The following is a 24,037-nucleotide window of genomic DNA, read 5'->3' on the forward strand; positions in this document are numbered from 1 at the left end:
CTCACTTCAGGGCACTGGGTAGCAATCACTACCCACTCCCAGAGTATTCAGTCATCACCATGACAACCATCCAAAGTCTTCCATCCTCTGTGGCAAAGACAATAGAAATTTTAATTAAGGCCATTCTTTTTTTTTTAATCAGTTTTTTAAAAACATCCACAGAATGTTATCCAGAAATACATAACCAGAAACAGTTTAGGAATTCAGCAATATTTTCACTGTTTTTCAAAAATCACATGACCCTATCCCTATGTCTCCAAAGCCCAGTCTTCATCTTAACAACTTAGATTCTACAGTGCTCATAAATTTAGATTTGTCTGGATATTTGATCCAACATCATAAAGCTGTGTAAACATTCCAATTTAATTTTCTGGCTATGATTGAGGACAGGGTTCTAGCTATTTTTATTTCAGTCATAAATCCAAAGGGTCTGACACACTTTCATTACATTTGAGTGTTCAGTGGCCTTTGGACAGAACAGATCTGGATCCCTGTGGCGCATTCTGTGTGATCCTGGGCCAGCGTTTTACCTTCTTCAGATCCCTCCTGGAAGACAGGCCTAGGAATCCCACTGAGAAACACGTCAGTGGGAAGCAACAATGACCACTTTATATATATATATATATATATATATATATATATATATATATATATATATATATATATGCATAATGTGCTGTCAATACCAAAAGTGAACAAAGCCATTATTATGAGAGCCCTAGCCTCTCATCCTATGAAGTATGGCTAGCAAACGCTGGCTGCTCTCCCTCCTCCATCCTAAACACAGGCTCTCTCACTTGGAGTATCCTAAAAGCTCCTACATAACCTCACTGCTTCTAGAACCTTCTGTACAGCCCCTGGTCCTCATGACCACCAATACACTCAGACTGCTCACTCTGCTCTATGTGAACTTGCCAGAGGATTCTCAAAGGAGGGGGTGCAGGGAGCACAGTGGGTTTTACTGGAAACCATTTTAATTTTAGAAGTCTCTGAAATAAATAGAGGGCTAGAAAACACCAATGTTGGGAGGGAGACGGTTTAGCTGATAAAGGTGCTTTCTGGAAAACCTGACACCCCAGAACTGACACGGAGGGTGATGACTAGCTCTGGAAAGTTGTTCTCTTACCTCTACACGTGCACAGTGATACACGCAAGTGCACACACACACAGATACACTCAGTTTTTAATGAGATGGGGAACATCTCAGGGTGACTTGTCAAAGTGACTTGTCTGACAGCAGGACTGGAATCTTGCTTTCAGTTCTCGGGTGGAACAGGGAGCCACAGGCCCATGGGCAGGTAGGGAAGTGTTGGCAGCTCAGCAGATGAGGAGCCTGGGCAGGCACTCAGCAGAGCTGCCCGCCCTCCATTTTCCTCCATCAAGGTGCAGAGACCTCACGTGCAGACAGATGTCCCTGCACACACTGAAGCCCCAGGGATGCCATCTGTGAGCCCGAGAAACACAGGTCATACTCCATGTTGCCATGGCACTGTGTGACAGGAAGGACTGTGCACATTCCAGCTCTCACAGTCGTGACCACACACTCTGTCCTCAAACCTGCAGCCTATGCAATGCTGGACGATGCATGCCTGGTAACAAAACAGTCTTAGGAGCACAGGCACTGTGACATCTCTTTCCTGGAGTCCTATGTCGCTTGCTACATCTCTTCCTTTCACTCCCATCTGGCCTGACCACTCGGCTCTCCCACCGTCGAGGCAACCTCCTCCTGGTCACAAAGTTCACGCAAGTTTATACAAATCAAAATGATGAGAAGAGCTGGTCAAGGTCCTCAGTGACCTGGCAAGCCAGGAAGAGGGAAGATAAAAGTCAGGAGGCTCCTCACCTTGCTGTCAGATCATCGTCTATGAGACCAGTCACTTTTACCCTAAAAAGAACCTATTTTCCTAGAATAGAAATTCTAAGTTTAATTTTAAGCTGCTTACCATGTGGAGGCCATGCATAACTCAAAGGAATATGTACAGCATGAAAGTTTATTTTTTGCTTGTTATTTACAAAAAGCAATAATATGCAACTTTTAGTGAAAAAGAAAGAAAGGAAGGAAGAAAGAAAGAAAGAAAGAAGAAAGCTGAGGGGGGTCCACTGAGAACCATCTGAGAGCTAAATATTTAGTTCTGTGCTAAAGTGAGCCTTTTCCCCTGCAGATTCTGTCGAAGATGAACTAATAAAAGCCAAAGTTTCGAAGCCAATCGTGTGGATTTCTCCACTTCTCTCAGCTCTACCACTACAGCTCATCTGTCCAGATGTGTACTGTCCTTCCCAGCGTATCTGCCACTACAGCTCATCTGTTCAGATGTGTGCTGTCCTTCCCAGCGTATCTGCCACTACAGCTCATCTGTCCAGATGTGTGCTGTCCTTCCCAGCGTATTTGCCCGGCAGAGAGCAAAGAGGGCAAGTTTATTTAGATACAACTCACAAATCAATCAAATCACCGGGTTTCTCTGTGTAGCCCTGGCTGTCCTAGACTCGCTTTGTAGACCAGGCTGGCCTCGAACTCACAGAGATCTGCCTTCTCCGCCTTCCCAAGTGCACCACCGCGCCCAGCTAGCAAGTCACCATTTTATAAGTTCAACTTAGCCTAATCGCTCAGCTCTGGCACCATCAAAGTTCACACAAATTTATACAAATCAAAATGATGAGGAAAAAATGGTCAAGGTCCACTGTACTCAACAGCTTTGAGTATTTTCAGAGTGGTATAATTACCACATCAATCGTTTTTGCCACCTTAAGAAGACACCCCATCCTATACTGGTACCTTACCTTGTGTCTATAGACCCAGCAAAGGAGGGCTAAGACAACAGACCGCTTGTATACCATAACAGCCTGGGTAGGAACAAGACTCCACCTTAAAAAATAAAATTGATAAGCTCCTCTGCCCTATCTTCTAGCCACTGCCACCACCACAACCACCACCCCCACCACCCCCCTCACCCCCACCCCCCTCACCCCCACCCCCACCCCACCTCAGCCCTGGGCAACAATTAATCTACTTTTTATCTTCATGAATGTTTCCTCGTCTGAATATTAGCAGGATTATACGCTATGTCACCTTTTATGACAGGCTTCTTTCACTTTGAATAAGCCTTTTAAGGCTCATCCTTGTGACATTATCAGCATTTCGTTCCTTTTCCTTGCCAGGTAATATTCCACTGTACAAAGATATACAACTTTTTTGTTTTGTTTTGTTTTCACTCAGCTGGTAGACATCTGGGTTAGATTATATTCACTTTTAGGATAACATAGCTAACATTGCTGTGGACAATGCAAGTTTTTAAAAATTAATTAAGTTATTTATTAATTCATTCATTCATATTACATCTCAATTGTTATCCCATCCCTTGTATCCTCCCATTCCTCCCTCCCTCCCACTTTCACCCTACTCACCTCCCCTATGACTATGACTGAGGGGGACCTCCTCCCCCTGTATATGCTCATAGGGTATCAAGTCTCTTCTTGGTAGCCTGCTATCCTTCCTCTGAGTGCCGCCAGGTCTCCCCCTCCAGGGGATGTGGTCAAATATGGGGCACCAGAGTTCATGTGAAAGTCAGACCCTGCTCTCCACTCAACTGTGGAGAATGTCCTGTCCACTGGCAAGATCTGGGTAGGGGTTCAATGTTTACTGCACGTAGACAATACAAGTTTTTATGGGAATTTATGTTCTCATTTCTCCTGGGAGTGTAATTATTCAGTTTTACAGAATTCTACATTTAAACTTTTGAGACGCATCAGTCTGTCTGCCTCAGTGGCTCCCAACATGCACCAGCACTAGTTAGCCATCCATCTTTAAAATGTAGGATGCACCCAATCTGTGCTCTCATTGTCCAAGTTTTCAGGCCCTCACTTTCAAACCGTTAAATGGAAATGACCCCAAAGCGTTAAGTGGAAAATTCTAAAAAATAATAAGTGATTGTAGACTGTGAAGTTGTTTGCTCCTCTGAGTCACATGATAAAATCTTGCACAGTCTACTGCATCCCACCCCAGCTGTGAACCGCCCTTTGCCAGCGCACCCATGTCCTATATGGGACCTGCACACTCATCACCTGGCATCTTGGCTATCAAATTAACTATCTCAATATCACAACACAATACAAATTCATGTAACTCATGTTTTTGCTTAATAAATAACAGCCACAAATAGCAAAAAATGTGATGCAAAGTTGGACGTGGTAGTACATAGCCAGGATCCCTAGCTGCCTGGGGGGGGCGCTGGGAGAGTCGCAGTGTCCAGGTCAGCCTGGGCTACGAGACTCTGCCCTAGAGAAAACACGAAAGGAATGACGGGAGGGAGGCAGCAGGTGTGGGAGGGCAGGCCGACTGTGGCACTGCAGGGCAGAAGGGGAGAAACACAGGGCTGCTGGGCTCACCATGAGGGTGGGTGCGAGTACCATGTGATTTAACGTAGCACTGATGCCTTGAGACACATCCCAGCAGAGAGCGAGACTATCGCAGAGACATCGTGTGTAAAGTCATCACATGCTTTCCTCAATATCTGATGGCATTCATTGAGCATCTTCCTAACCTCTTGGATGACAAGACCCTCTTGCTGAAGACACCACACACTTTGGCTGCAGGACACAGAAAGGCTAGAGCTGAGATGGGAGCTCCCTCCAGCTGTCTCCACGGTGCTGAAATGTGCTGGCAGGCGGCAGGAGAGAGGAGCCATCAATGGTTTTATCCAGCAGTGGCTCCTGTGTGCAGCAACAGCCACTGGTGCAGTAGCGCCTTGACTGCTATGGGGATGACCGACCATTTTCTTCTTGGATTTGGGGCCAGCGCCCAAGAAGGGATTCGCGCCTGGTGTTGTAAACCCTGACTGCTAGAGGGGAACCTACCACTACTGTTTTCTAAATGGCCATGTTGTTAAGCTGCCTTCTAAATATCCCTAAGAGTATCCCAGCTTTCAGCTTTGATCGGAGACGCCTGCTCTTTGGAGTGGGCAGTGGTGAACACAGAGACTCACAACTAGCCAAAGTCCTGAGAATAAATGACTGCAGAGTGACCAGCCCCAAACAGGGGGCGGGGACGGACACACACACACACACACACACACACACACCCCCACACACACACACCCCTCTCATACACATACCAAGGCCCAGCAACATCCTGGAAGAGGAGATTAAGAGATTCTAAGAGCTAGCGGTTGGGGAGGAGTGCTGTGATACACTGCCTGGGCTGGACATGGCACCACCCAGTGAGCTCACAGCAGCTGCAGCTACCCACATGGAAGCTACCGGCACGGAACGGGGAGAGAAGTTCTAAGGCCCTGCCCCTACCTGAGGAGCTACTGGCAGTTGATGGGAGATGGGGGGTCATTTCTATTAGTATTGTAATCACCAGTGAGTTGCCCATGCTCCCATACATAAGCCCAGACCCAAGCTCACACAGCAGCACTAATTAACCTCATGAATCATAAAGTAAATAAAAGACAGAGAAGCAGAGGGGAGAGTTTGTTGGGATGAAGGGGTCTAGAGAGAGTGAGGGGGATAAGAGAGGAAAATGGTGTGTGTGTGTGTGTGTGTGTGTGTGTGTGTGTGTGTGTGTAATCAAAATGCGTAATGTACATATATGAAGCTGTCAAATAATTAAAAAGACAGATGCATGCACATGCGCTCTCTCTCTCGCTCTCTCTCTCTCTCTCTCTCTCTCTCTCTCTCTCTCTTTCAAATACATAACCTCAACTATGCTTCTGAGACACGAGAAATGAACAGATAAAAGCAGACCAAGCATGCTCTTCTAAAATTCCAGCATTACAGACAACATCTCCTTTGCCTGCTTCTGTGACTGTTCCCACTCATCAGCAGGCTGGGGATGGACCTCAGTTAGCAAGACACTTCCTAGCACGTGTGAGGCCCCGGGCTTCATCCCCAGCACCACATAAAGCAGGCGTTGTGCACACCTGTAAGCCCAGCACTTGGGAAGTGGAGGCAGAAGAGTCAGAGGTTCAAGGTCACCTCAGCTACACAGGAGCTTAAGGCCAGCCTGGAACACTTAGGGTCCTGGAGAAGGAGAAAATGAGAGGAAAAGAAGGGGAAGGAACCGGAATGAGGGAGGAAGCATGAAACTGTACATTACCATAACCACCACCACTGATACTAATTTGGTGTTCTGCTGCCACCTGTTATTTATGTAAGAATTAAAATTCATAAGTACATTTTGCACGTTCTGCTCTGCAAAGGTTTTTGGCCTTTAAAATGGGAGAAGAACTGAAATGTTTAGGTACATGTGGAAGACGCGGCAAGGCAAGGTGTGGAGACGTGTGTCTAGGGAGGCTGCAGGTGGCCTGCTCTGGCGTGCACCCTGCCTCGCCACACCACATAGGTGCACCTACACAAAACAGGTGTGACCCCGCCCCAGCCTTCGCCTGAAGCTCCAGAAGACATGTGGAATGGACAGGGTGCTTAATCTATTTATTTACTTAATTATTGTATTATTTGGAGCTTTTGAGACAAGGTCTTGCTATGTAGCCCTGGCTGACCAAGTATTTACAGCAATTCTCCTGCCTCGGCCTCCTGAGTACTAAGAGTATGGTGCACGTCACCAAGTCTGGTTTCCTTTTTTACAAAACAAGATTTTCTTTAGTGCTGTGTAAATGTGTGCCCAGGTTGAGTGCAGATATGCAAGGAGTCCAGAAGAAGACATGCTATCTCTTACAGCTGTAGCTAAAATGGCTGTGAGCCACCTGAAGGGAAGGATGACCAGGGCTTTCTAGGGCCCCACCCCTCCCTGCGCATCTGCCACCATCTGGGATCTGTAGAGGAGGGTGTCAGACCCCCTGGAGCTGGAGTTGAAGGCAGTGGTGAACTGCCATGTGCTGGGGACTGAGCTTGGACCTTCTGCAAGCAAGGCAAGCACTCTTGACTACCAAGCCACTGCTCCAGCCCCATTTCCCACTCTCCGGCGCCTAGACACTGAAGCAATACTTCTATCCTAGTGAAAACAACCAATTTTCAAACTACTTTGGCTCAAGGTCACCATAACCCAACCCATCTGTTAGGCTGTTTCCTTTAAGCAAGCTCCGCCCCCTCCTCATACCGGCTGCTATTCGGCTGCCTGGAAGGGCAACAGAACAGCCCTAAGCATCTGCAGGAAACAGTCCTCTGACTCCTTTGAGCACGTCCCTCAAGAGGACAAAGAGGCAGAAACACTCCCCGGGAAGCTGGCTAAGAGGGTCAATTCTCCTCGGTGGGCTTTACTGGGCTCTGTCTCCTCAGAACCCTGGGGTCCATGGATCAAGTGGGAATGAGTCAGAGTTTACAGAACTCCACCCTCCAGACAGGGTCTCATTGTACAGCTCTGGCTGTCCTAAAACTCACTATGTAGACCAGGCTGGCCTCGAACTTGCAGAGATCCACCTGTCTCTGCCTCCCAAGTACTGGGATTAAAGGCGTGCACCACTACTGCCTGGCTCTCAACACTGAATACGAAGCATTTCATCTGTTTGAGGTAAGTCTGACTTTTACAATAGGGAAGATGAGGTTCTACAAGGTTACAGGTTTGTCCAGGCAGACGCAGACCTTATGAATAAAGGTGTGAGTCCCGACACCATGCAGCCCTGAGGCTCCTCGAGTCACAAGTAGCCCATCCCTCAGGCTCTTGGTCAAAAAAACAGCTTAGCAAGGTGGGTGCCACCCAGCAAAATGGCCACCTGACAAGACAAGACTGCTGTGGGCTGACCTGTGCGGCCCAACAAAATTCACGTTTGAAGTCACCCCCCACAGGACTTTAGAAGATCATTCAAAACCTTGAACTTGAACCCTGGACTAGGCACGGCAGATAGATGCACACAAGACTGGAGCACGGAGACTGCTCGAGCTGGGTAGGTGGAGACCAGCTGGACAGCGAGGTGAGGCTGTGTCTCCGTGCATGGCAGGGCTCGTATAAGAGGAAGAAGCACTGACAACCAGAAGACCGCAGGTGGCTGCAGTCTGCAACGCAAGGTCACCAAGCACACTGACGCCATGACTGTTAGGCTGAGAGCTTCTATTTCTGCTGCTTAAGCCGCCCGGCACAGTGCGCTGGCCGCCCAGGCACACTAACAGAGGAACCTGTAAGCATCAACACACTGGAGTGGGGCAGAGCTGCAGGAGGGGACACGGACCGCCGGGAAGGAGTGAGGCCATCTAGGCTCTGTGAACTGGGGCGATCTGACTCGTTTCCCCTACTGCGTGACTTTGAGTATGCATTCAACCTGTCTCCTCTCTTCCAAAATGGAGAGAGCAGGGTGCCATCTCTGTGCGGGGTTTGGGTGAGTTAAATAAACGCGCGCTGGGCTGACCACACATGCCCTGGCACAGAATCAACACTCAGCGATAAGTATCAGTTAATCTACTCATTCGAGTGAACAGTCACATCATCAGGGCAGTTCTCAGTAGCAGACACTGCCAAATGCGCTGGCTAGTTTTCCTGTCAGGTTGACATAAGCTAGAGTCATCTGAGAGGAGAGAACCTCAGCTGAGAAAATGCCTCCAGAAGACTGTGCAGACGGCAAGCCCGCAGGGCATCTTTAAAATAGTGGCTGACGTAGGATCGTGGCTGCTGCCATCCCTGGGCTTGTGGGTCTGACTGGAAAGCAGGGTGAGGCCGTGCATCAGCTCCTGCCTCCAGGTTTCTGCCTTGGTTTCCCTTGATGGACTGTGATTCAGGATATGTAAGCCAAATAAACCTTTTTCTTCCCTCTTTGTTTTGGTCACAGTGTTCCACTGCAGCAGCAGGGACAGTTTGAGGATATGAAAAGACAAACAAACAAAGAGGAGACTGCAGCTTCTCTGGCCATTCTTTTCTCCAGGTGTCCCCACAGGAACTGGAGTCCTTGCCTGTGTCCCCCTGAGACGTTGTAAGAACCAAAGACAGTCACGCACGTGCTGTGTGTGCTCTGATGAAATCCCATCCACAAGGCACTTAGAACAACACTGGCCCCCAAGCCTGTAGAGCAACGCCTGACCAGCGAGAAGACAGCTGCAGCAGCCTGCACGCCCTTCCTGAGCACCTCCCCGCCATCCTCTGGCATGGCAGCTAGGAGGTGCAGGTGTCACAGCAGAGCCTTACAGCCTGGAGCCCTGTGACAGACACCTCAGATGATCGCTCCACATCTGGGCTCAGTTTCCTCATCTGCAGATGGAAAGTCTACACTGCGCCTGCTCCAGGGTCACCTGGGAGCATCTCTGCAGGCAACACGAAGAAAGGGTGTCCATGACTTGGTTTTCATAAAACATTTGACATCCCTTCAGAAACTCGACATAAAAGGAAAACGAACACACACACACACACACACACACACACACACACACACACACACTTCTGCCTGCTATGGAAGTTTTGGTTTATGATTTGTAAGCATGTTTTAATCCCGGGTGTGGGATACGGTGGCTGCTCCAGTTTGTCGGCAGCTTGTAACTGCCTCGTGAGAGGGCCTGTGATCTTTGTCAGCTGGGAACTACCTTGTGCGGTGGCGTGGTCTTTGCCAATGGGAATAAATGCCAGGCCCACAGAGAGAGACAGGGGCCTTGAGAAAGAAGAAGGCCGCTGGTGCTTCCCCACTGCTGTTGCGGTTGCTGCTGATGCAGTGTGACGAGAAGTCGGAGATAAGGGGACATGAAGACTGGATTTGCCCCAAGGAGCCCAATGACCCTAAACAGCAGGAAGTAGGTAAGGAAAGCCACACCCCTCTCCCCAATAACCTGGTTTTGGGGTATTGGAAGGAGTTGGGGAGGAATAGGGAGAAAGAGGTATAAAATACGCCTACATCTGCCAGGCAAAGGAAAAGCCTACTGATCAGTCTTGTGAGACCATGGGCCCAGCAGGGGGGAAGACGAAATTTAAGGTGAGAAGGGGAAAATTAAAACTCCACGGGCAGAAATGAAGAGTCATATACTTGGCCAGATACACAACTAGCACCACTGTGCTGAGATCTGCATTTTCCAATCTGAGAAACCTCAAGTGCCGGTAATTAGACCTGAATTTTACTGTTGCCACTTAATAGACATTAATGTTTTATAAACATTTCCACAGGCAAGGTGTCACTTCATTCCCATCACAACAAACATTCTTTCCATCGTGATGTGCTAAGATAAGGCACTGGAGAAGGTTAAGTGACTTGCCCAAGATCGCACAGCTGGGAAGCACTGGGCTGGCAGAGAAGCCACGGAACAGAATCCAAAGCGAGTGGTCTTTCCAAATTGATTTATGCCTTCCTCCACAGGCCAAGACGAAGACGAGAGGGGAGCTTATGTGCTGTGCGACTTCTATTTATGAGTGCAACGCTGCACATTAGCCAAGCTGGGGAGAAGCCAATTGTGCAAATTATAAAAGTAAAATCCCCAAACATAAAGACATCGGGGGACAGCTCGAGCCACAGCTTCTCCCACAAAACCAGTGGCCTTGATTGGGATGATTTTGCATCCAGGAGATGTTTGGCAATGCTGGAGACATTTCTTATGCTTACAGGTAGGAGGGACTACCAATTTTATTTATATATATAAACATACATTCACACACATACACATGCATACATATACACATATACACATATACATATGCCCATGTATGGATATGTATGTAGAGCTGTCCTCTACACCAAGGAATGGTTTGTTGCGCCAGTGCGCGCGCGCGCGCACACACACACACACACACACACCACTCACACACATACGGGGGAAAAACCTACTTCCAAACAATGACCTCAGCAAACTAGAGCAGCAGAAAGACAGGCCAAGCTTCAAAAAGGTATAAACTCCACTCAAACTTGACGTGATGGTGTCAGCATTCCAGGTGCTTGGGCAAGTTACCTACACTGCATTTCTCTACTATAAAACAACATGGGGGTGGGGGTGAGACAGTAATTCTCAAAAATTCTTGTACCTAAACAATGGCCTTGGAGTCTCACGAAAATATAAAACCTATTCCTAGAAATCCTGTGGTTGTGAGCATCTGCCTGGGCATCTGTCCCAGGTCACCAGCAGAGAGCAGTCTGAATGGCACAGAGTCTCCTAATCTGTCTAAGCGAGATTTACAAGTCTGGAGAGCACTGGCACCCCACTGGCAGCTTAGAGGTGCAAGAGTGACAAGGGCTTTCTCCTGGGCGTGCTAGCTTCTGTACCGCTGAGGAGGCTGGAGGCAGCCCTGCAGATGAGCGTGCAGGCCACACAGCGCAGAGGGCCAGGCACGAGCACCCTCAGGAGGGTGGGGAGGAACGCACCAGCCATGGAGAACAGCCAACAGTCACGCTCAAGTCACACACAAGCAAAACGCAAAGGGGCTTTTTTCCACCTCAGCAATGACTTGCCCGCATTAGTTCCTTTCAGAAAAGGTGTCCAGAACGTTCTCCAGGAAGCTGGCTGACCTGAGCCTCAAGAATTGTGCCACGGGCTGCAGGCACCCAGTCCTATAACTTGTCTTTTCCTTGAGGCACACATTGAAAGTGCAAGGTCTGGTATTCACAGCCTTATCCCCACCCCTCCAAAGAATTTTAAAAAGAAAAAGGGACAGGATTCCAGGCTGAAGAATCACACAAAGGCAAATGCATATCTGACTTCTTCAATCTTATGACCTGAGCCAAGCATTCTCGGCCTACCCAGGCCACCTGCTCAGTTACCAGGGAGCGTGACACAGCTAGGACACAGCGGCATAGATCTCCACAAAGGCATCCCAGCAAGCTGGCCTCCCTCAGGGAAAGTGCGGGCATATGTCCTCATCTGTCATTCCCTCTTCGTGTCTCAAGACAATATGGAGCAAACTTCTGCTCAGGCATCTCCGGCTTCAGATGCTCATCTTCCCATAGAGGACGGTGCTGATGTGGCAAACACACCTTGCTCCTTACTGTAGGACACTGGTTCTCAACCTTCCTAACACTGCGGCCCTTTAACACAGTTCCTCATGTTATGGTAATGACCCCCAACCATATACTTATTTTCATTGCTGCTTCATAACTGTGATTTTGCTGCCATTATGAATTATAATGTAAATATCTGATACGGAGGATAGCTGATATTATTCGACCCAAAGGGGTCATGACTCGCAGATGAAGAACTGTGGCTTTAGGAGAACAGCAAGCACTAGGGCCACCGGAGTCTGCACCAACCCCAGGCATTTACCTTAGGGACTCTAAGGAGAGCTGGGGATAGCGTTTGTGGGCTCAGATTTTGCAGCGGGGATCTTGGGCTCCAAGTTGGTGAGTGAAGCATCAGGGACATTCAGGAACAAGTGCTCCAGGCTGGAAACGAAGGTTAGCAGAAATGTGCTTGGAAGGAGGAGTGGCAGGCTGGCCTGGCTGGCTAACGTGGGAGGCGGCCAGCAGAGAGCATCTTTCTTTTTCTCTGTGTTCTGCCAGAACTCACTCTGTAGACCAGGCTGGCCTTGAACTCACAGAGATCGCCGGCCTCTGCCTCTCTAGTGCCGGGATTAAAGGCCTGCACCACACTGCCTGGCTAGCAGAGGGCTTCTTCACCCAGTGCAGGAGACACTGGCTTGCCTCAAGTGCAGGTTTTATCTCAGCCCAGCATATGCTGTACCAGGCACTGAAGGAGAGAACAGCGCCCTGTAAGAACTAAATGGTTCCTTTTAGGAATGTCCACCTGGACACAGCATCAGTGCGCTCACAGGAGGTGGGCTCTGCTGGTGCTGAGGAAGGGAAAGGCAGCATGCAGCTGGAGGAGGCCGGCCAGCCTGGGCCAGGTCCCTGAGGACGCTGGTTCCACCTCTTAGAGCAGATAGTCCCACAGGGGCTGGAGGCCTCCAGGCCGGGACGCTATCGGAGGAGGCAGGCTCCACCCTGATGGGGCTGTTGCCAGACAACTTTTAAATGCCCAAGTGAGCTACAAAGGGCCCCCTCTTGCTGTCTTCGAAGTTGCACCTTGCTGCATTTCATCTCCCTTCAAAATTAGCATGCTCCTCTCTGGATATAAAGCTGGCATCTCCTGAGGAAGGACACTGGCTAAGAAACGTGGCCCAGTCTATTAGCAGCTGCTGTTCAGCAAGGGTGGGTGGCCTGGGCTGGGACCCTGCGGCACTTCTGCACTTGCAAGAGCTGTTCAGAGATGAGAATAAACCCCGTCCTTCCTCAATGCACACTGACAGCTCAGCCAAGCAGTTCGGGGGACACTTCCACCGGCTGGCCCAACCACACCTTCTCCCAGAGAATGAATCTGACAGACTCATCGTGTCAGGCACCACTCTGCATGAAAACTGCCCCACAAGCTCTGAAGAGAGCAGGGGAGGTCTGCATTCTGGCCTCTCTGGGATGCAGAAACCCTACCTGGCGTTATCAGTGGCAACTTGATGCGGAGACCGCCCTCCCAGTCGTGACAGCATTAGCCAGAACCCCTCCAGTTTCCTCCAGGGTGACATAAGGCTGATGGCTGGAGCCGCGCTGCGTGCTGCCTGAAGACGGTGTGCAGCTCTGCTCCCTCCACCCCACTGAGAGGAAGCAGCCACAGGTGAGGGTTTAAAATGCAGCAGACGAGATTTAGGTTAGATTCACGGGCAAACTTCCTGACCAAGAGGGAAACACTGCAAAGGCTGACCCACTACTTAAATTTCACTGGCAAGCCACAACAGGCTGATTGTACTATCCGCCAGGGCCCGGGGTAAGTAACAAGGAGGCAGCATTAGTGCACAGTGGTCTGAGGCAGGGGCCTCGCCCTGACTGCCAAGAGCTGCCTCACCACCGACATGCACCTGAATATGCTTCTCTTTGAAAGAGAAAATCAAGTTCAAGGAACTAAAGAAAATAGAAAGAAAAAAACAAATATTCTGTGCATGTCAGGGGGAAAGTTCTACTGAACAGGACCGCCAGCAACCATTATAACGTAGATGAAAATGTTTCAAGGCTGCAATGACCTGGCTGTGAGTGTGGTAAGTGTGAGAGACACATTAAAGCTACACTCTGCCAAAAGTAGCAAACAGGCAACAACAGCAACAAGTACCTGTGCGTTTCAAAAAAGAAGAGGCCCTACAGTGCAGGCCTGTGGCAGCATGTCCACCTAGCACTGTGCTGAGGGCCTGCAGCCCCATCTGCAGTGATGGGGTGAGGGGAGGCCGGGGCTATCCGTGCCCACTGCCAGCGCCCTTAACCCCAGCTCTCTCTCAGCCACAGACAGGAAGACTAGAAAGGAACTTAAGTCATCCTCTACATAGCAAGGTCAAGAACAGGTGTGGGGTGGACAATCCCAGTAAAATCCAGCTCTAGGCACCAGTGAGCTTCCTGGGTTGACTTAGAGAGCATGGGTGAGGGGTTACTTGTAAGAATGTGTGCAAGACTCCAACGCACCACATCCCTGGAAAGGGAGAGAGGCAGGAGAAATAGTCGCAGTAATAATCAGTAACTATCTGTGGGCTTGGAGGTATACATTCTTATTTTCTCCTTTCTGGGCTGTTTTCCAAATACTGTAAATAAGAATAATCAGAAAGCACTCGCAGGGTGGGAGGAGGCAGAGAAAGAGGAGGCCTGGCCTCAGACAGAGCTCTGTGATGAGTCCACCTGACCCACCCAGCCATTATTCCCAGAAAGCAGAACGCTGACACTCGAGCCCGCACTTGGCAATGCAAACACAGTATGCCTTCCAAAGCAGCCTGGGGTGTCCACTGCAGCACCTGGAAGCCACACGCTGCTGCTCCACTCGAAGGCATAGGGGACTCCTCCTCAAGAGAGCACAGGCTTCTCAATTCTTGTCCAGACCCTCCTGTACATCTCACCCAGAGCGAGAGTAAAGGGCGTGGGAGGGGAAGGGGACTGTGGAGCAGCCCTAAGAATGTTCCGGCGTCAGAGCCAGCCCTGCCAACTGCTCACCCAGTGTAGCCAGGGGCAGGCTGGCCTTCGTTCACACGGTCTGCAAAATAGAAACTGCTGGCTTTGTTCCATAACATAAATGGCAACTCTAAAGTTCAAGGCAATTTGCCTCAAATCACACCAAAGAAAATTAAGTAGCAGGGCTTGGACAAAACCCCACTCATGCTCCCCAAGTCAGGAAAAGTATTCTCCTCAGCCACCTCTAGCACGGGCATCCATGCGGGAGCATGCTGTAGAGACCATGGCTGTCTTGTACCCCTCTCTTGATACTTAAGGCAGGCTCTCGAGCCACTGTTCATGGATGTACCTCAATGGCTGACTGTGGCCAAGTCCCCCAAGCCTCCTCAGGGACACTGAAGGATGCTGAGCCACCAGGGCGAGGCTTCCTGTAAGCAGTGTGCATCCCGAGGTCCACGGGATTCCCCTTCCCACTCGCAGGACACCTAAAGCAGGCAGACCCCCCTTCCTACAGATGGGGAAACTGAGGCTGAAGGGGCTGGCCAGCTCTTAACCTAGAAGGAAGCAGGACTAGAACTGAGGTATCCCTGGAACGCTTCCCCTGAAACGTTGTCACAAATGTCTGCCCCCTCCTCACAGGGCCCCAACTTAGCGGGGGCAACGGGTTTACTCACTGACTTGTAGGGCGTGGGGGAGGGGTTACTTACAGAAGCACAAATGGCCCCAAAGCAGCTGGACCACATGTAAAGTACCATCCCATAAACATGAGGACAGAGCTCCCTTCAGCTAGTCTCCTGCAGTCTTACTCTAAGGGCCAGGTGAAACATGAGGCTACACTTTGCGTAGAATCACATTCAACTGGCCAGGAGGTGCAGGAGGGCGGCTGGGGTCTCAGGGGAGGGGCCTCCTCCTGAGAGGGAGTGCCAGGTCAGCAGGGCTGCTGCGCTCCACGGACCACGCTCCGTGTTCTTTTTGGTTTTTCAAGGCAGGGTTTCTCTGTGTAGCCTTGGCCGCCCTGGATTCACTTTGTAGATCCGCCTGCCTCTGCCTCCCCAAGTGCTGGGATTACAGGCGTGTGCCACTGCACTTGGCTCCATATAATTATGTCATTGCTACTTCTTCACTGTACTTTTCCTACTGTTGTGAGCCATAATGTACATATCTGATCAGGGGTCCAGACCCACAGGTTGAGAACTACTAGGCTAGAGGATTGTGAGTTTGAAGCCGCCTTGGGCCACATATTAAGACTATTTCAAAATAATGGTAATAATAATAATAATAATAATAATAATAATAATAATAATAATAAATTAAAGAAAAATTAATTTAATTAAATTTAAATTTTTGTTTTTAAAAAATAAATTCACCACATGCCTTACTTTTCTCATAAACAAACCTAAATTTCCCTGCGCATTAAGTTCAGATGAAGGCCCACTAACGGAGAGGTTAACTAAAACTCATCCGCGCATACACACCCCACACCGTGCCTGTGACGCTCCAGAGAGCACGAACACAAAATCTGCTTCACTGGGCAAAAGTAAGAGCAGGCCATGAGAAGGGCAAAAACCCATCCCCGGCCTCTGCCAATCTCTAGCCCGTGCCCATCTTCCCAGGCTCGTGGCCCATATCCTCCATCACCGGCCACACCCCCTCTCCTCTGTGGCTCTCTAGGCATCAGTCACTCTCTTTACCAAGAGAGGTATCGCATCCGAGGGCTCTGGGGATAGAACCCGAGCATTTTGGGGCCATGTGGTCCAGCCATCACGGCACCTATGTGTGGCACACAGGCAGTGACGGCTTCGTGTTTAAGACGATGACAGTAAGGTGGCAGGCACTATGGAAAAGTTGCAATGAAACCCTGTAATCGTTCTAATAAGGCCCTCTATTCACTGAGACACTGCGCCAATGGAGAGTGGCAGCACTTTCTTGGCTGGGCTAGGAGGGCTGGAAGGTTCTAGGCCCCATCCCCAAAGCAGACCTTGAATGCTAGCAGTCTACAGCCCTGTGTGGCTCTGGGTTTCCTCAGCTAAGGCGACAACAGCTGACCCCTCCTCCTCCTCCCACTGCTCTGGGTGTAGAGGCTCTGGCTGATTCTCTGAATGCTGAAAACACAAGCCTATGGCTGAGTCTCAGAACTCATGTAACAAGTGCCCTTTAGAGAAGCTGACAGGCACGTCCTCCTGGAGCCGTGTGGCGTCGCCACAAGCCAAATGGCAGCAGGATAAGTGCTCTATCGCTTCAGTGCATGAGTCAGGTTTGATAAATTCCAGCCTTTGAAATTCTATCAAAAGGAAGCCTTAAATTAACAGGCTATGATGGCAACCTAGCAACCGAGCACCATTCACTGCCACCTGAGCCTGGCAGTGAAGAAGCTGTCCTATGCGATGGAGTCCAGACAAGAGGACAGCTCGGTCCCCAGCAGTCACAACCTGTGGGAAACAGCTGAAGTGAGTGACCAGAGCAACCCCTTCCCTCTGACCTTGGGCTTTATGGCTTCTGGAGCTTTCTGAATACCAATGTGCCCGTTCTTGCGGACTCATGGGGAAGGCACTCAGCAAGTAGCCACGTCCACTAGGGCCAGTTCCTTCTTCCGGTCCCTGCAATACCGCAGGCAGCTGGGCAAGTCCCTCGCTGGGAGAGTGCTCACCACACCTCACCCACACACTGCTCTGAAACTCAGCCAGGGCCCTGCCCAGTGCGTACTTCCATGTTTTTCTTTAGGTAGGCAATTCAGATTCTAGCCACATCCAAAGCAATAATAACTGACAAATGAGGAGTTTAAAGTTTTGGCTGTGTTGTTCTTCAAATCCATGTGAACAAAATACCCCTAACATATATAACTGTTAAAAGAAAAGGATGCACCTTGTCTGGCCCCGTGTCACACCTGGGACATGGTAGGAGGAGAAGCCTAAACTCTGGTCCTGGATCAACTAGAAATGGTTCTGCACGCTGAGTCAGGTCTAAGACTCAGTGCCCCCCCCACTGCCTCCCCCTTAATAGTCCTTTTTTTTTTTTTTTTTTTTTTTGCCGTCCCCTCCAGCTCTGATAGTCTGATATTATCAAGGAGCACAAACAAGCAAAATCAGCCAAGGTGAGAAGTCAGTCCAGTGTGGTGGCGCATGCTTTTTAATCCCAGCACTCGGGAGACAGAGGCAGGGGGAATCTCTTGCGAGTTCAAGGCCAGTCTGGTCTACAGAGCAAGTTCCAAGACAGCCAAGGCTACACAGGGAAACCCTGTCTTGAAAAACAAAACAGACACGAGTGCCATTCCACTCAGGACAGCTGCCCCTCCGTGTCTCAGGAGACGACTGCTTCCAGGACCTCCTGGGGCATCTACCTACGTGAAATTAGGTAATGACACGGTGTCTGTCCAGACCTTCCACATTCCTCCCATATACCATAGATTACTTTAAGTAGCTCCACAAAGGAAATGATGCATAAATTGTTGCTATACTATACTTTTCAGAGGATAATTAAATATAGGGAGGGGGTCTGCACATGTTCTGGATAAATAATACTTTCCAACTTTTTCTATGTGCAGTTGAGGTTATGAAAAGACCCACAGACACCTAGGCAACTAGGTTTAACACCAAAGAGAAACGAAAAAGTGAATGAGTGGCAAAAAGGGATGAACGACCCCTCCTTCCATCTCAAAGACGCGGCGGCTTGAGAGCTCTAGGCTGGGCTATGGCTGGAGACTCGCTGGGGAAAGTCTGTAAGGAGACCATCTAACTTGAGCATCGGCTTGGGTGGTCACTGGCTTTACCACCTTAGGCAAGGCATTAAATCTCTGGGTTCCTACAGTTGTAAGATGGGCAATGCCCCCCTCTTTACAAGGCCAACTTGCAGTGGGTAACGGCTGTCACAGTGTGTGTGTAGTCACCAGCAGAGTGCACACAGACTGACTCTGAATTTTTTGTTCTCTCTGCCCACGGTGCAGAAAGAGTCAAGAGTGATCTGGCTTTGTAAGGAAACAAAGCTTATGAAAAGAAGACCTGCTCCAAGGCAGAACACTAGATCTGCCCAGAGATGGATAATGACCAAATCTCCCCTGACGAAAGCAAATGCCCCCACTTCCTTAAGAGAAAGAAAAAGTCCACCAAAAATGCAGAGTGTTTATCTCCAGACTTATCCACAGTTCTCCCCCTTTATCTCCCTTTGTAACATTTAAGTTCTACAACATACAATTGAAAAGAAAAATTATTAAAACTATTAAAGAAGATTGCAGGCCACTGAGCCACGTCTGGGCACCTGGCCTCAGGCAAGTCTCTGCACTTTGTTGTAAAAGGCAGGGTATAGCACCTGCTCTGATGACATCATCAGGCTGCTGTGGGATCTCCAGCCTAGGGCTCCTAGATTCCTGAGTGCCTGGAGTCCCACCAGTTGCATTTACTTTTCTTTCCAAATCAGAATTTACTGCTTCATGCTGCACCTTCATAACGTTGCTCTTATCACTGAGAGAGACTAGCCCGCCAGGATGCAGCTGTTTTCTTATGAGGATACACACACGTGCGTGTGCGCGCACACACACAAACACACTCTCTCTCTCTCTCTCTCTCTCTCTCTCTCTCTCTCTCTCTCTCTCTCACACACACACACACACACACACACATACACACTCACACACACATATACACTCCCTCTTCCCCCCCCTCTCTGAAAGCTATCAGCATAACTCTGTTAATCAGCAACTCCAAGTGTTAAACACCACCAGGTGTGAGCCCTTGGTTTCCCAGGGTGTCCTGTTCCATTCTTCCTTCTGACATTTTTGTTTTCTCTAATATTTTGAGAACTTCAGACCTCAGTTCACACTGGCACATTGTGGGAAGCAACGGGGCAGAAGGACACTGACTTTTGTAGGGCTGAACCCAATGGCAGGCTCTGACCAGACACCCATCCTGCCCAACACCAAATAAAAGGGACAACCTTTGGGTGGGTGGGTGTGGTGTGCACCTGTGTATACGTGTGTGTTCAGGTGTGCTAACCTGGGTACATAGGCCAAAGGTCAATGTTACATGTCTTCTGTTACTCCCCACCTCATTTTTTTGACACAAGAGCTCTCACTGAGCCTGGCGCTGGCTGTTTTCAGCTAGCAGCTCCCTCCAGTGTCAGCCTGTCTCCTTTCTCCACGCTGACACTGCCATGTCCAGCTTTTAAGTGAGTGCTAGACACTGAACTCAGGTCCTGGTGCTGAGCAGCAGGCCCTTTACCACTGAGCCATCTCCCTAGCAAACGAGCAACTTCTTAAAAGGTAAGCGTGGGGGCAAGAGGTTAGAGCCCACACAAGACATTCAAAAGCTACAGACAAGAGGGTGGTCCGCCCATGAGTTCCAGAGCCTGTGGGCTGAGGGGCAGGAAGAGAGGCCAAATGAGCAAGGAGCCAAACGAGCATCCTACTTATCTTACAACTTATCCTGACCTCACCTGTAACATCAGAATGGGTTGACGAGGAAGGATACATAAACATATTTGAGGGAACTTGAATCTAAAGGCTCTCAAATGATGGTTTCCTATTTATTTATTTATTTATTCATTCATTCATTTATTTATTTATTTGTTGGTTGGTTGGTTTTTCAAGACAGGGTTTCTCTAGACTCACTTTGTAGACCAGGCTGGCCTCAGACTCACAGCCACCTGCCTGCTGGGATTAAAGGCAGCACCACCACCCAGCCCAAATGATGGTTTCGAAAAGGCAATCAATATAATTCCTAACAGCTCAACTTCCTCATCAATAAAATGGGAAGGGTAGGATCTGCCCCTAAAACTGTCAAGAACTCAATGACACAAAACAAGGAGGCGTGTTCAACAGCCCCAGGCACACAGGCACTACACGGGAAGCCGTGCCACTCTCACACAGGATCCTGTGCTGGTCCTTCCAGAGTCAGTGCCAGGCTGGTCAGGGGTAGGACACCTCTCAGTGGGGCTCCAGAGTCAGTGCCAGGCTGGTCAGGGGTAGGACACCTCTCAGTGGGGCTCCAGAGTCAGTGACAGGCTGGTCAGGGGTAGGACACCTCTCAGTGGGGCTCCAAAGTCCTCATTCAGTCCTGGAGGCTGGAAGCTGAGTTTGATGTTCAAATCCAGTTAAACCCTTCGGGACAGTTGTCACATCTGATACCTAAGAGTGCAGATGTGGTTTCTAGCATTCTTATTTCTTACCTGAAAACAACAGCTCCCCCGCCTGATGGCCCAATGATCCTGTGGCTGCCAATTAGTCAGCACTGTGCTAAATCCTTTCAAACAGCTCCTATAATCCTCCCAAGAATGGGGCTGGGGTGGGGTTTCCTTATCCCTATTTCACAGGTGAAGAAACTGACTCCGCCTCAGAGACACAAAGCAGACACTGAGTTCACACCCAGGTCCACGGAGACAATGACACACCCGATCAACCCTCAGTCAACCCTTTATCCTCTCTCCTTCTGTTCCTGTAGCCCACAGCACACATGCCTAGAATATTGACACCCCTGCTTTTCCCTCACAAGAGACAGTACAACCCCCAGGAGTTGGATCTTTGTTTGCAAAACCAAAGTTGCCAGGTCTTTTTCTCTATCTCCTCCCTATCCCTGATCAGAACAAGCCTTCAGAGTACCCCGCTCTCACCCTAAGAAGCGGCTCCCTGGAGTCAGTGTCCAGCTGAGGCCTCCCTGTTTCACTCAGAGCAGAGAGACCAGGAGGTGAGGGGAGCAGTCCCAAACGGTCACGCCCCATCCTCTGACCCCACAGCCCACCCTGTAACTCCAAAGCCTTCCTGGAAGCTGTCTGGCCTTCCCTCCAAGTGCTCCAACCACTGCTCCCTTCCTACCCAGCTCGCAGTGCCTAGCTATTACCCACCGTTCTTGACAGAATCCCCTTAGATAGCGTCGCCAGATGGAGATGGGGACCATTATCAGCGAATGCTTTGACGTGAATGGCACACACTATTAGACGTCGGGTTTGGGCCAACTTCCCATAACAGAGGACAACTGCCTCACAGTCGGAGCTGCCTCTGAGCCCTCCACACAGCACCAATAGCTTGGGTCATGACTGGAGAAGACAGCGTTGCTGAGTGCTGGGAGTGACAGAGCAGCAGAACCTGCTGAAGAAACCCAGTTATCCAGGATACCAGGGAAAAGCCGTTTCCTGATAGACAAGGCCTGGAAGACTAGGTGAGGTGGCACTGCCTAAGCAGCCACTGGAGTGGCCAGCCCGCAGAGCTGGAGATGGGGGGGCGGGGAGGGAGGAACCTGATGAGCCAAGTTGCTGAGGAAGTTTCCAGAAAGCTGGAATGCAGAGTGCACCAGGCCAGTTTCAGAGCCTCTGTCAGCCAGCAGAGAGCCACAGGCAGAGCTGACAGTGGCCTCCTTGCCCTCCACTCCCACGCCCTCCCTCCTCTGTAAAACCGCCTCTGGCCACTTCCAGCGGTCCACCACACTCTGCACAAACCCTTCGGCCCTCCATTTACCAGGCCGGGCACTCTATGCTGGGCTGGGAAAGCAGTCCATCACAGCTTGCCAGGTCTCAAGACTCAACACTGTGAGAAGGCCGAAGGTGTCAGCTCTCATGCTCGCTTCCCTCTGTCCCCAGAGCCTGTTTTCATCCAGGCCCTCAGCAGGCTGGGCTCTTCCCCTTCCGTTCCCGCTCCTTGTGGCCAGGGTATAAATACCACAGCTGTACAGCACACCTAGTGTCTATACAGTGACGGACCCCATGCTCTCCTGCCAAGACAAGAAAGGAAATTGAAACTGCCCAAGGGAGCGTTCTTCACTCCAACCTGCCCCCAAAGTTACAGGCCTAGGCTTGTCTCCCACGCTGCTTGGAGGCGCAGGTTGGGTACCACTATCAGGTCCTCCTGCCAGGGGTTGCACAGACCAAGGTCCTCAAAGCAACACCAGAGGCACTGTAGAGTGTGGGGCACTGCAGATAGCGTTTGCAGTTCCAATTCTAGGTGCACACTGAAAAAACTCAGTCCCCTGTTAGAGTGCAGTTGGTTCAAAGGCAAAGAGAAAGGTACAACAAACTGTTAAAAAGATTTTTTAAAAAATCAAGGGATATTGTCTTGCTTGTCCTCCCTAGGGAGTCTGCCTATCCCGGACAGCAAAAGGGGGTCCCTCCCGAGTACCGGGGTTCCTAGGAGAATGCCCACGCTCTCCTTGGGAATACACACTGCAGTATCATGGGATGAAAAGGCCAAAGGAGAGGGGGGGGGGAGACGGGGGGGGGGGAGACGGGGGGGGGGAGACGGGGGGGGGGGGGACCCGAGTCCCACCAATCTCATTCCAAGTCCCTGTCACCAGCCGATACATATTAATAATTAACCTGCCTACCAGGAGCTGATGTTGCCAAGAAAGATGAGTGACAGATCGGAGCCTCAGCCCTAGACCCCCCAAGTGCAAAGAGAGCCTGGAACAAAGCCCCCTGCCTTCCTCTAGGAAGGAGTGTATGACACCTGAGATGTCACTCACGAGGGGCTGACCCCTGACCTTTCCACAGCCAGCTTCTGGCTTTCGCAAGTGTACAAGAAAAGACTCCGGGAGAGCAGGGAGGTGGATCAGCGACCGGCACAGAACCACCGGCTACCTCCCGCCTCCTTCAGAACCAGGCTCCGACCCGACCCGCAGCTCCCACGCCTCTGGGGCCTCTCAGTTCCCAAGCACCACGGGCGATATTGGAAAGCCCTGCTGTCTGCAGAGAGAGAATCCTGTTACCATGAACACAGCCAGGACTTGGAGACGCGATTCTTAACCGGACTGGGCAGCTACCGGCGCGCCCTTCCCAAGGGGAGATTAGCCAGGGGCCGGCGGAATTCTCCCCCAACCCGCCGCACCCAGACACAAAGCACCAGACCCACGCAGCCCACGCAGCCCACGATCCCAGCGTCCTGCCCGAGAAAGTTCGTGCGTGCACACACCTGCAGGCTGCCCGCGGCTCTCCCCAGCACCCCAGGGCGGCGGGGTGCACATCCCGGAGAGGACAGCGCCAAGGCTCCATGCGCCCGCTCCGGCCCCAGTGGACCACCGGTCAACAGCTTTGAGCCAAGGAACGTGCCACGGCCTCCACGCGCCCGCGGCGCATCCTGCGCCCTCCTCGTCCTCTCCAGGGCCTTTCTGAAGAGCCCACACCCACTTGACATCAGCGCCGAGCCAAGCGCGCCGCGCAGCGCCAGACGCCAGTCCCTGGCAGTCCAGAGGGCGCCCTAGGTGCTGCCGGGCGGCCAGGACGGAGCGTCCCAGACTGGCACATTCCTTTCCTCACAGAGGATGCTGCAAACTGGAGGAGGCTGAGATGGAGGAGGGGAGGGA

At 50.5% G+C, this 24,037-nt stretch overlaps 1 protein-coding gene across 8 annotated transcripts in view; it reads right to left on the bottom strand.

Annotated features, from left to right (window-relative positions):
- Positions 1-24,037, bottom strand: part of PLEKHA7 (pleckstrin homology domain containing A7) — a 203,595-nt gene that overhangs the window by 100,108 nt on the left and 79,450 nt on the right. The window contains exon 1 of one of the 8 annotated variants that reach the window (XM_084771587.1): positions 23,647-23,976. The exons of 6 other annotated variants lie outside the window; for them this stretch is intronic. In XM_084771587.1, the coding sequence (XP_084627713.1) occupies positions 23,647-23,726 (80 nt within the window). In that variant the 5' untranslated portion in view covers positions 23,727-23,976. Of the gene's footprint in view, positions 1-23,646; positions 23,977-24,037 lie in introns of those variants that run through there. One more of the 8 variants, XM_084771589.1, reaches the window with a different exon arrangement.

Source organism: Acomys minous (assembly GCF_964271855.1).
Source record: "Acomys minous genome assembly, chromosome: 2".
NCBI lineage: Eukaryota > Metazoa > Chordata > Mammalia > Rodentia > Muridae > Acomys > Acomys minous.